The sequence below is a fragment of the Heterodontus francisci genome, chromosome 35 (assembly GCF_036365525.1).
Source record: "Heterodontus francisci isolate sHetFra1 chromosome 35, sHetFra1.hap1, whole genome shotgun sequence".
Classification (NCBI taxonomy): domain Eukaryota; kingdom Metazoa; phylum Chordata; class Chondrichthyes; order Heterodontiformes; family Heterodontidae; genus Heterodontus; species Heterodontus francisci.
Window position 1 is genome coordinate 40,266,141 of NC_090405.1, and position 13,196 is coordinate 40,279,336.

Genomic DNA, 13,196 nt, shown 5'->3' on the forward strand with positions numbered 1-13,196 from the left:
TTCAATTAGGCCACCTCAAAATTTTCTTCCTTCCGAACAAAACAGGCCCAATTTCCTCAAACTTTTCCTCCTAACAAACTTCTCAAACCAATGAATCATCCTGGCCTTCTACGCTGTACTCTTTCCAAGATGATAGCCTTACAGGCAGTATGGCACTGAGCCACATCTCCCTCTGTAGCACGGCTGGCCTTTAAAAATAAACAAACACATTTTTAAAAATCAGATACGGAACTCAACGGCTGAACTTTGAACCAGGGGATAAGCAGTTGAACTTTAAGCCTTGTGCAAACACCACCCAAGCACTTGCGAGCCAAGTTGAAGCATGACACAGGGTGGGATGAGAGTGCCCCCATCTCACAAGGGTGGGACACTGGCAGGGTTTATCCAGTGGCCACAAAGACAGCTACAAGCCTAGACTATCCCACTCAAACACTCCTGGTGAAGACACAAGTCAGTGTTGGGGAAGAGTTAAAATAGAATGAAATCTTCCTCACCTGAATAGAATCTCTGCTCGGAGATAATTCCCAATGCCATTGAAATATTTTTGATTCAACAGCACCTCGCAGATTGGCTTGTCAAAGGCTTTGTCAGACAGATTTGATAACACGTTCAATCTGATAAATGCAAAGTTAAAAATTAAACTTGTAGTTACATCACAGCCAACATCACTAACAGCACCTTACATATATCAACGACCTTTGGCACTGAAAAATGCCCCAAGGCACTTCAGAGACGTAATCTAATGAGAACTAGTTAAGCACAATGGGAGAAAGGAACAGCAGATTTTGCTGATAGTGTTGGATGAAGAGGGAATGGGAGGAGGCTCGTGTGGCAGATAAACAGCTTGGTCCTGTTAAGCCGAATGGCCTGTTTCTGCGCTGTACATTCGATGCAAGGTAAATGGATGCTGAGCCAAAAGGAGAAGAGATGAGGAGGGCTTCCCAACAGCTCATTAAAGATGGTCTTTGAAGAGCAGATGGAGGGGGCACAGGAATTTAGGGAGGGAATTCCAGAGACTGGGACCTAGGCCCTGAAGGCACAGCGACCAATAATGGGATGGAGGGGAATCACAAGACAGCAAAGTTAACGGCACAAGGATCATCATTTATTTCTACCCATTGCCACAGAGGGAAAATAACTGCACTAAAAAAGGAACATAGCTCAGCCATATAGTTCACGCCAGGGGTGGAGAGCTCATGTGGGCTATTGCGGATGGACAATTGCAGAAAGAGATGTCCCTGGAAATATTGGTCCAACATCATCAAACAATGGTCTGAAAATAAAAAGATTTGAACCAGTAAATTTGGAGCCCACAACAACCAAGATTATGGGGACCTCTTTTGGGCCTATGTCCAAATTCTCCTTGATGCAGGAATGGATTAATGGACAGAAAAAAAACAAAAGAGCAGAGCTTACAGAGCTCAAGGTGAAAGCCAGATAAAGACCAAATGTTACACCTAGTTCCTGTAGGAAAGAGGCTGGTCCACCAATATTACATAGACTGTACAGCACGGAAGCAGGCCACTCAGCTCAACTGGTTCACCCGGAGTTTATGCTCCACTGGAGCTCAAAAGAAAATGTTGCACAGAGCTCACCTAATACCTCCCCCGACTCCCTCTCCCATGTCTCAGCAGATTTAGCCAGCGAATAGCTGAGCCATCTGACCATGATGGCCCCAGATTCAAATTTCTGGGCTGTGCAGCGTTAATTAATCTCAGTCAGGACACTCACTCAATAGCCTCAGCAACTTTGCCTTAGTGAACAAATGACGTACTGGGCTCCGTGGGTGGAACTGGACATGTGTGTGTGTGGATAAGAGCGGGTCTGACACTGATAATAGTCTGCAACATTCACAGTCAGAACTCACATCTGAATAAATGCCCAGCACCCATGCAAACTGTGCCTGTAACTATAACCCCACAAAGAGTTAATGCATCAGAAAAGGATGGAAATTGAGAAAATTGCCAAGAAAGAATGACTTGCTTTTATATTGCACCTTAGAATGTCCCAAAGCACTTTACAGATAATGAAGTACTTTTTGAAGTGTAGTCACTGTTGTAATGGAGGAAATGCAGCAACCAATTTGCACACAGCAAGCTCCCACAATCAGATCAGTAAATGGTCAAATAATCTGATTTTAGTGATGACGGTTGAAGGATGAATATTGGTCAGTTTAACGGGGAGAACTCCCCTGCTCTTCTTCAAAACAGTGCCATGGGATCTGGTGCGTCCAGCTCCACTTAACGTCTCTTTCAAAAGACTGCACATCCAACTGTGCAGCATTCCCTCAGTACGGCACTGTAGTGTCAAGCTCAATTTTGTACTTAAATCTCTGGAGCAGGATTTCAACTCTCAACCTTCTGACTTAGTGGCGAAAGAGCTACCGACTGACTCTCATGGCTGACACTCCGTGCCAAGCTTCCTGCACGGGGGAGTATAATGCAGTCGGCTAATATTGGACAGAACGTGTTCAGCGATGTACTGGGCAGTTTATATTGTCAGGTGTCTGTTTAGCAGGCACCGTAAATTCAAGCATTGCCCTACTCAATTTAGATCGGAGTACTAGGCTCTCAATGAATACATTTGACCAATTCCCTATTGATTTACCTACCTTTGGTCAAAAACAGTCTACTCAGCGGGGCTGCTGTGCAAATCACAAGAGTGAAGCTTTCACTCTCAAAGCTACAAAAACTAACAAGGCTCAAGTTGGCCCACTCGGCCGACAGATCACAACTGGAGAAGGTATCAGCTCAGATAACCATGTCAGTTCAGCTGGACAACAGGGTACAGCAAGTGGACGAGTTCAGCCTCCCCAAGCCACCCACCACTCCCAAAACCACACCCCACCCCCACCTCTCACAGAAACTGGAAAGCAGATGAGAAAAGAGGAAGCACACTTATACCTGAACTTTTCGTATTCAAACATCACACAGGGTCCTCTGTCCAACTGCCAGGTCCCATTGACCTCCCAACTCCCGAACCTCCTTGGGTCCACAAAGCACAGTACCTGCTTGGGCTTCTCTTTGGTAAAGAACTTGAGATGAGCATGTTTAGGGACCTCTTCCTCAGTAGTCAGTTTGAAGGACCCAGACATTCCAAAGCGGAAGATTATGTCCATTGGAGCTGGTAATTCATTCTGATGCTCCACCGTGTTTGGCTTTATGTCCTCCTTCCCATCTTCCTCTTTGATGGGGGCAAGAGTCAGCTTGACCTCTTTCCCTCTTGACACTGCAGAGATGAGGTAGGCGTCACACTTGAAAGGCACGTCACAGTTTTTGCTCACTGCAGATTTTTCCACGTGCCCTGAAAACACAGTGCCCCTGCAGACCTGGTTAACAAACCTGCTTGCCAAGTGAAGTTCGGGACCTTCAGGCATTTTTGACGGCAATCTAGAATAGTAGTAATTAAAAAACACAATGATCAGGACAAATGACAGTGGACTGCGGGCAGGTTGGGAACTAATCTTGAAGAAGCACTGTTTCCACCTCAGGGATGAAGAAGAATTGACAAAAGTCCTGAATCATTTATGCCAAACAGCACTATGGCATTCCCACATTTGGCAAACTAAAGTGGCTTGTAGCTTACGTATTCAAGCACTCTCAGGAGACCAGATCAGAGGCAGAATGAAAGCTCTTAACGTGTGACAGCCCGCTAATTATCTTGTGACGAGATCGACTCTTTCTGCCTCAACTGTCTGTGGAAACAGCAAGCACAGCGGAATCTCCACAAACACACACGGTTTACCAAGAAGTGGCATTCTTTCAGAAAGGCTTCTGGCAGATTAAAATACACATGCCTTCATTGCGGAGACAAATTTATACCTCCTCTTTTCACATTCTAAACAAATATCAGTAGAAATACCAATACTTCATGTTCAGCTTATAATTTTTGAACCAGTATTTTTATGCCTCATTACGAAAAAAAAGACACCAACAAATCCTACAATGCAAAGCTGTTGGGTTATTTTATTCCAAAAATGCTGCTTCCATTTACTCGGCACTGTATCATGTTAAAACTTCTCAAATGTATTACTTTGGAAGAGCAGTGACTGCTGTCACTAGGCAAAAGTGGCAGCCACATTCTACAAACAGCAGTAAGATAAGCGATCAGGGCTTTTTTTTTGCGGGGAGGGGGGCTCAGAAAACAATGTTGACCAGGGCATCAGAACTTCGTTAAAATAAAAGCAAAATACTGCGGATGCTGGAAATCTGAAATAAAAACAAGACATGCTGGAAATACTCAGCAGGTCTGGCAGCATCTGTGGAGAGAGAATCAGAGTTAACGTTTCAGGTCAGTTCTGAAGAAGGGTCACTGACCTGAAACGTTAACTCTGCTTCTCTCTCTCCACAGATGCTGCCAGACCTGCTGAGTGTTTCCAGCATTTCTTGTTTTACATCAGAACTTCGTGTCCCTCTGAAGAATGCTTCATCTGACCTTCTAACAAGGCCCAGCCTTGTTTTTAGCAGCAACATAGCTTCACACTCGAGGCATGTGTCTAAATAATAAGCTTGAGGCCTGGTGTGGGACTTGAACCTATAACCTTTGACCCAGAGCTAGGAATGCCAAGAACTGAGCCAAGCTGAAACATTTTCCTTGCAATGGCGGCATGCATAATTGAAGTGACAATACATTCCAATGAAATTACAAAGGAACACAAAGTGAGGAAGTGATGATTGTTGTTGTACTGAGCTTCGGTCAGACCCCAAATGGGGTGCTACGTTCAGTTTTGGGTGCCACACTTCAGGAAGGATATAATTGCCTTGGAGGGGGTGTAGCATGGATTCACCAGAAAGACAGCAGGGCTTAGCGGGTATAATTCTGAGGAGAGTTTGCCTACTTGGCTTGTATTCCTTTGAGTATAGGAGATTGAGGGCTGATCTGATCGAGGTGAAAGCATTTGGTAGTTTCTCTGCATCTACCCGAGGGGAAATCAAGAACTTAGAGACATAATCAACATACCCTCTAAAATTTTTTTTTTTTTTTGGAGTGCAAGGGCAATTTAAGTGGGCAGTCCCTTTAAGTTTTTTTTGCGCAACCTGAAAGGCACAGCGGGAACATTGGACATAATCTTAAAAGTATAGCTAGGCCATTTCCGTGGGAAATCAGGAAGCACCTTTTCCACACAATGGGTAGTGGAAATCTGGAATTCTTTGTCCCAAAAAGGCTGTGAATATTGAGACAACTGGAGCTCTCAAGACTGAGATAGACAGATTTTAGTTAGTCAACTCAACCAAATATCCAAAAGCATGGAACATCTCTTACTGACAGTCAAGAGATATTCTCGATCTGTTCATCAACACCAACAACTGGGATAAGGGAGTTTCACATCAACTTGCCTCAGTGTATATGTATCTGTTTGCGTCTATTGTTTATATAATCATACAAAAACAATTTACATTTATATTGCGCCTTTAACACGGTTAAAATATCCCAAGGCACCTCACAAGAGCATTGGCCGCTAAAAATTGAGAACAAGCCACATAAGGAGATATTAGGTCAGGTGACCAAACGCTTAGTCAAAGAGGTACGTTTCATGGAGTGTCTTAAAAAGAGGCGAGACGTTAGAGGCGGAAAGGCTTAGGGAAGGAATTCCAGAGCTTAGGGCCTCAGCAGTTGAAGGTGCGGCCGCCAACGGTGGGTGCGCAAGAGAACAGAATTGGAGGAGTGCAGAGATCTCGGAAGATTGTAGGGCTGAATGAGGTTAGAGTTAGGGAGGGCTGAGGACATGGGCGAATTAGAAAACAAGGGTGAGAATTTTAAAATCGGGGCAATGAGGAACTAGGGGCCAATATCAGTCAAGCGAGCACAGGGACTGATGGGTGAGCGGGACCTGGTGAGATTTAGGACATGGGCAGCAGAGTTTTGTACGAGCTAAAGTTTACGGAGGGTACAAGATGGAAGGCTCGTCAGGAGAGCACTGTAACAGTCGAGTCTAGGAGGCAACAAAGGCACAGAGTAGGGTTTCAACAGAAAAAGCTGATGCATGTACATACATTGAATTTTTAAAAAAAAAATCTAACATGCTGCTCTAAGTCACTGTGATGCCACTAAAATCAGCACATAGGAGAACTGAAGCACATCAAAATAACTTTCTGGATTTTACAAAGAATGGCGTTGGAATATGAAAGTGATTCAAGACTCTTCAATGCTCTAATCCCAATACAATTCGCACCATTTACCAGATGTCTGAAACGTTCCGAGGTTTCTTGAAAGATTATTATATTTTCGGTTACCTATATTAATCCTAGTTTCGGTCACCGCAGCTCCATATTATTGTTTCTCAAATTACAGTACAATTAAACGTAAACCTTTTTTTGGTATGGGTGGTGTAGATGATTGGTTGGCAGCTCCAAACTACGTCCAGTGCGCGACCGTGGTGCCAGGGAACATTTTGAGGCAATGGAACCGATTTTCCAAATCCGCTGGTGAACCGGGAGATGTGGGAAATCACAGGCGTGCTGCCCTGCCCGTGATTCCCTGATCAGAGAATGAGGCAGCGCAGAAGGAGGCCATTCAGCCCATTGTACCTTTGCCACTCCCCTGCTCTTTCCCCATAGCCCTGCAAATTTCTTTCAAACCATATATATCCAATTCCCTTTTGAAAGTTATTATTGAATCTGCTTCCACTATTTTTTCAGGCAGTGCTTTCCAGATCATATCTGACTGCGTAAAAATATTTCTCCCTTGGATTTTTTTTTGCCAATTATCTTAAATCCATCTTATTTGATTGCCATTCATAATTTTTGAACTCCTTTATTACATTTCCACTTAACATTCTCTGGTCTAAGGAAAACAATCACAATTTCTTAATCTCCGATATATGCAGTCAGCAAATAAAACTCCCCCTGGTAGCTTGCATTTGGAACAGCCTCCAAATATTGCCCATTTGTCACATATACTTGGTGTCCCTCTCAGATTGTATGTAACTGTGGATACACTGCCCACCTAATGGCACAATATAACACAGAAACTGCAAAACAGTGCACCATACAGTAATAGGAGCCCCCAGTGAATTTATTTTTTTTATTTTTAGAGATACAACACTGAAACAGGCCCTTCGGCCCACCAAGTCTGTGCTGACCATCAACCACCCATTTATATGAATCCTACATTAATCCCCAAGCAGGATCCCCAAGGACACATCGTACAGCGAGCTCGCCACTGGTATCAGACCCACTGGCCGTCCATGTCTCCGCTTTAAAGACGTCTGCAAACGCGACATGAAGTCCTGTGACATTGATCACAAGTCGTGGGAGTCAGTTGCCAGTGATCGCCAGAGCTGGCGGGCAGCCATAAAGGCGGGGCTAAAGTGTGGCGAGTCGAAGAGACTTAGCAGTTGGCAGGAAAAAGACAGAAGCGTAAAGGGAGAGCCAACTGCGAAACAGCCCCGACAACCAATTTTACCTGCAGCACCTGTGGAAGAGTCTGTCACTCTAGTACTGGCCTTTATAGCCACTCCAGGCGCTGCTCCACAAACCACTGACCACCTCCAGGCGCTTACCCATTGTCTCCCAAGACAAGGAGGCCAAAGAGAAATTAATCCCATATTCCTACCACATCCCCACCTTTCCTCAATTCCCCTACCACCTACCTATACTAGGGGCAATTTACAATGGCAAATTTACCTATCAACCTGCAAGTCTTTGGCTGTGGGAGGAAACCGGAGCACCCGGCGAAAACCCACGCAGTCACAGGGAGAACTTGCAAACTCCGCACAGGCAGTACCCAGAATTGAACCCGGGTCGCTGGAGCTGTGGCTGTGGAACTGATACCATGAAAAGTTAAATAAGTAACACTTACCATGTTAAAGGTGCTAGATAAATGCACATGGTTAAGGATTATGCAGCAGGGTATTTCACATGCACTTACAGATCTCATTCAGCCCCTGAACTCTGGTGACTCATTCTCACTTCGAAAAATCAGTGGAAATTAAAATTCGACAGTTTTTTATAACTAGCGGATAATCCACAATTACAGTTTTAAGTCCAAGTTGAAAATTTATGTCCGTAAACAAGGGCTTGCATTTACATATATATTTCACAACTTCAGGATGTCCAAAAGCAATTAATTTACAGCCAAAGAATTATTTTCTGAAGTAAACCCACTGTTATAGGGACAGGTGGGGATGTTTGGTAGGAATATGGGATTAGTGTTCTTTTGGGCCTCCTTATCTCGAGAGACAATGGATACGCGCCTGGAGGTGGTCAGTGGTTTGTGAAGCAGCGCCTGGAGTGGCTATAAAGGCCAATTCTGGAGTGACAGGCTCTTCCACAGGTGCTGCAGAGAAATTTGTTTGTTGGGGCTGTTGCACAGTTGGCTCTCCCCTTGCGCCTCTGTCTTTTTTCCTGCCAACTACTAAGTCTCTTCGACTCGCCACAATTTAGCCCTGTCTTTATGGCTGCCCGCCAGCTCTGGCGAATGCTGGCAACTGACTCCCACGACTTGTGATCAATGTCACAGGATTTCATGTCGCGTTTGCAGACGTCTTTATAACGGAGACATGGACGGCCGGTGGGTCTGATACCAGTGGCGAGCTCGCTGTACAATGTGTCTTTGGGGATCCTGCCATCTTCCATGCGGCTCACATGGCCAAGCCATCTCAAGCGCCGCTGACTCAGTAGTGTGTATAAGCTGGGGATGTTGGCCGCTTCAAGGACTTCTGTGTTGGAGATATAGTCCTGCCACCTGATGCCAAGTATTCTCCGAAGGCAGCGAAGATGGAATGAATTGAGACGTCGCTCTTGGCTGGCATACGTTGTCCAGGCCTCGCTGCCGTAGAGCAAGGTACTGAGGTACTGAGGATTAGTGTAGGATTAGTATAAATGGGTGGTTGATGTTCGGCACAGACTCGGTGGGCCGAAGGGCCTGTTTCAGTGCTGTATCTCTAATCTAATCTTATAATTTATGAAACAGGGCAGCCTGGTTGTATGGCCCAACAAACAGCAATGAGATAAATTACCAGATTATCTGTTCGCTGAAAATACTCAGCAGGTCAGCAATCTGTTTATGGACTTGGTCCAGGGATAAATATTGGCCAGAGCTCTTCTTCAAATAGAGTTTGGGGATCATTTATGAGAGAGCAGACGGGACAACAGTTTAACATCTCGGCTGAAACCTCTGACAGTGCTGCACTCCCTCGGTATCGCGGAGTATCAGCCTAAATTGTGCGCTCAAATCTCTGGAGCAAACATTTAAACCCACAAGCTTCTGACTCTTAGGTGAGAGTGCTACCCATTGAGCTACAGCTGATACCTGGCAAATATGGCATCAACGTATCAATATTATGATGTGCTTAATCTATCCACATATATTTACACAAAACATCATGCTGAACACAGAATAACGCAGCACTGCTTCGCCTGTTGGAGGCAGGGCAGTGACCCTACGTATGCAGTGGTGCCTCACAACAAGGGGTTGGATTGAACACACGACTGCTGGAAAGTGAAACTGTTTAGATCTCATTCGGTTTCCTTTCTCAGCCAGGAATGCAGCGAGTGCTCCTCGGTGCATTCATTAAATGGGGATTTATTGTCGGGTCCGACACGTGAGCAAATCTGTTACAAAACAACTGGGAACCACTCAATGCATTGTGCAAAGCTTTGTAACAAGACCAGAATGATGAGGAACAAAGCATGCATATACACACACACACACGAGAAAAGACTGCTACAGTTAAAACTAAATGCTGAGTTTGGAATGCAAAGTTTAGTATGGACAAACCCCGAAAAATATCACTGCCTCTTGCCTGTTCAATGTGAGTTTCACTTCCTCACCGTTCTCAATGATGCAATCTGGGATCTGTAGTCCTCTCACAGTACTGACGTCAGTCTTAAAGGGGCAGACTTTATTTCTGCTTTTGTTACAAAAAAGACTTACATTTATATAGCACCTTTTATGACCACAGGACATCCCAAAGCATTTTACAGCCAGTGAAGTACTTTTGAAGTATTGTAATGTAGGAAATGCAGCAGCCAATTTGTGCACAGCAAGCTCCCACAAACAGCAATGTCATTATGACTGGATAATCTGTTTTTATGATGTTGATTGAGGGATAAATATTGGCCAGGACGGTGGGAATAACTCCCCCGCTCTCTTTCAAAATCGCGCCATGGGATCTTTTACACCAACCTGAGGCGGCAGATGGGGCCTCAGTTTAATGTCTCAACTGAAAGACAGCACCTCTGACAGTGCAGCACTCCCTCAGTACTGTCGCTGGAGTGTAAGCCTTGATTTTTATATTCATGTCACTGGAGTAGGACAACCTTGTGACTCAGGTGAGAGTGCGACTAACTGAACCACCGCTGACAGTATTTAAATATTAAAACAAAATGCGCCTTTTAAAAAAAAAGGATTTTGAGTTTTCCTGCTCCTGTGATGCACTTTTTCCACAAAAAGGGTTGGAATCTGGAACTCTCTCTCTCCCTGTGGACTTTGTATCAATTGGAGCTATCGAGACTGAGGCACAGATTTTTGTGAAGCAAGGGTACCTCGGAATATGGAGCAAAGAAAGATGGAATTGTAGTACACATCAGCCCATAATTATCATTGTAACCCTCAAGGACTGAAGATTGATCTCCAGGACACTGCTATGATCAACTCTGGAGAAAAATTCTACAGCATTAACCAAATTTTGCTTTTTAAAAAAAATTTCTTTGAAGACTTTTATTTATTGGTTATAAAAATGTTGGGAGATGGAGAAAAAGGCTAACAGTCAAGAATCATCCAATTGGGCAACAAAGACTCTGATCCTTTTCTAATTGGCCTGGAGGATGGACCAATGGCAAGATTGCGGGGGCGGGGTGGTTTGAGGTGGGAGGTCATGTGTTGAAACCTCCAGGAATACATTCAGAGTTGGCAACCCTAGCCATGATCTAATTCAGTGGAGATTTGGCCCAAAGGGTAGACTGGTCTATTCCTGTTCCTACATGTCAGCTTGGCTTAGTGCTGGAACTATGAGTTAGAAAGTTCAAGCCAGGACTTGAGCACTTAATCCAGGCTAATAATTTGGAGCAGTTTGGAGGGAGGTGTTGGATTGTCATAAGCCTTTCCGCTGAGATGTTAAACCACCGTCCCCTCCCCCAGACTATCTGCCTATGCTGTTGGGTGTCAGCGTTGCCAACAATCCTTGGACGTATTCCAGCATGTTGTGTCACATGACTTTTCGCAATGAGAAACTTGCCAGGAAAAGACGCCAGGAGCCATGCCTCGGGGAATCAGGAACATGAGGGGCCTAATCCCACCAGTCAACAAGCAGCAGGATGCGATCAGCTCCATCACTCAATCTACCACACATCGCTGTGAGGTGGGCCGACAGAGTGCCGGCAAGAGCTCTGCACTCGGAATCTCCTTGACTCAGGGACCGTCCCTGGGCACCCGCTCGTTCTGCAGTTTAACAGTGCAAAAAAGCAGAACATGTCCTTTCAAAGCATTAGCACAGGCATGATGGACTGAATGGCCTCCTTCTCTGCTGTATCATGCTATGATTCCATGCCGAGTTGTTGAACTGTAAGGGGTGAGGTTTCACCATCAGGGAACCAATGGTGCCAGGAGCGCAGCGTACAGATTATCACAAAAGGTTGCTTGCAGCAGTTTCTGGGAACTTGATCTTTAATCCCTGGGTTCTTCAGAACAATTGCGATAACACCCTCTAGACAAGACGTTATTTGACAAGATTCTGGTGTCTTGGCCAACATTTATCCCAAATGGCCAATCACCTCAATGCTGTTTGTGGGATCTTTCTGTGTGCAAAAATGGCTACCATGTTTGCCCACATTACACAATCGACTATACTTCAACAAGAAATTAATGGGTTGTAAAATGCTTTTGAAACATCCTGAGGAAGTGAAAGGCACTTTTTCATAAACTCGCGCATGTTTACCCCAGCAGTAATGAATCATGGTAGGAGAAGCAGTTTTAGAACGGTGCACACTCTACATCTGGGTGTCAAGACAGTGAAGAGATGTTCTCCAGCAAATGTCCATTTTAAAGTCTCATTTGGCACATTGTGGAAAGATTTCTTTTCTACATACAATAATATCCACTGAACAACTCTATGAGCAAAATATATATTCTTTTTTGTAGTTTTGGCATGAATCAGTGAACAACTTGCATTTATATAGGAACTTAACATAGTAAAGGGTCACAAGGTGCTGCACAGGAGTGTTATCAATGAAAATTTAACACCGCACTACATAAAGGGATGTTAGAATTGGTTGCCAAAAGCTTGGTCAAAGAGGTAGGTTTTAAGGAGCATTTTAAAGGCGGAGAGGTTTGGGGGGGGGGGGGGGGTGGGATTTGAGCTTAGGATCCAGGCAGCTGAAAACATGCCAACAATGGTGAAACAATTAAAATTGGGGATGCACGAGAAACGAGAATTTGAGGAGCACAGAGATCATGGAGTGCTGTATAATCCTCAGAGAACCATTCTATCATCCATTTAGTGAAATAAATTAGATATCTCGACAAAAGTCACCTTGCTCTTCTCTTTTAATAACTAATGTCTATTTTATTTATCTGCAAAATCAGTTCAGACAAGAATGAACAGTCACGTTACAGCAGCTATCAGCAGGCCGTACGATCTTCATCACAAGGTTGCCCAAATCACCGTTATCCCCGAGATGAGTTTGGGACCTGGAAGCAGCTTTGAACCAGTTGCCTGACAAAAGCTTTGGGCCTGCAGGAAGCAGAGGGCACAAGCTTACACTGCAGGAACTGCAATAGGACTTCAGGCCCCAGAGAAGGGACAGGAGTAATAACTGGGACCTGGCGTAAAGTTAAGAGGAAGATGTGAGGTTTACAGCATCAGCTTACCAGCCAGACATAAGGTTGGGTTGCCCATGAGACATTTCCCTTATGAAGCTGGGTCTCCATAGTATTGCTTAGCAATATGCTGGGATCTGGACTACACATACAATAATTATAATTAATACAATTAATGCTAATTCCTTTTGAACGATATTCTAGCTGAAGCACTCCTTGTGCAAAGTGGTCAAAATAGCAGGTAATTGTGACTGTTTCTAAACTGGAGGTCAATCAATTGTAATTACTTGTGAAGTTAGAACCATCTTTTCCTTTTGTTTTGCATCTGCAACAAAGTGTGACACTTTAGAGGGAGGGGCCTGGAATGAGACACAAGAGATATCTTTAAGATATTTTGAAACTTTACTAGGGCTTTCATTAGGAATGGACTAGGCTTT

General features: G+C 44.4%; 2 protein-coding genes across 3 annotated transcripts in view; one reads left to right on the forward strand and one right to left on the reverse strand.

Moving 5' to 3' along the window:
• neil1 (nei-like DNA glycosylase 1) overlaps positions 1-9,781 on the reverse strand; it is a 48,381-nt gene extending 38,600 nt beyond the window's left edge. Inside the window, exons 1-3 of one of the 2 annotated variants that reach the window (XM_068015409.1) lie at positions 9,721-9,781; positions 2,904-3,389; positions 495-614 (exon numbers count right to left, since the gene is read on the reverse strand). In XM_068015409.1, coding sequence (XP_067871510.1) covers positions 495-614; positions 2,904-3,376 — 593 coding nt within the window. In that variant the 5' untranslated portion in view covers positions 3,377-3,389; positions 9,721-9,781. The remainder of the gene's footprint in view (positions 1-494; positions 615-2,903; positions 3,390-9,720) is intronic. The other variant, XM_068015410.1, reaches the window with a different exon arrangement.
• Positions 1-13,196, forward strand: part of LOC137350638 (zinc finger CCCH domain-containing protein 10-like) — a 57,291-nt gene that overhangs the window by 11,409 nt on the left and 32,686 nt on the right. The window lies entirely within an intron of this gene.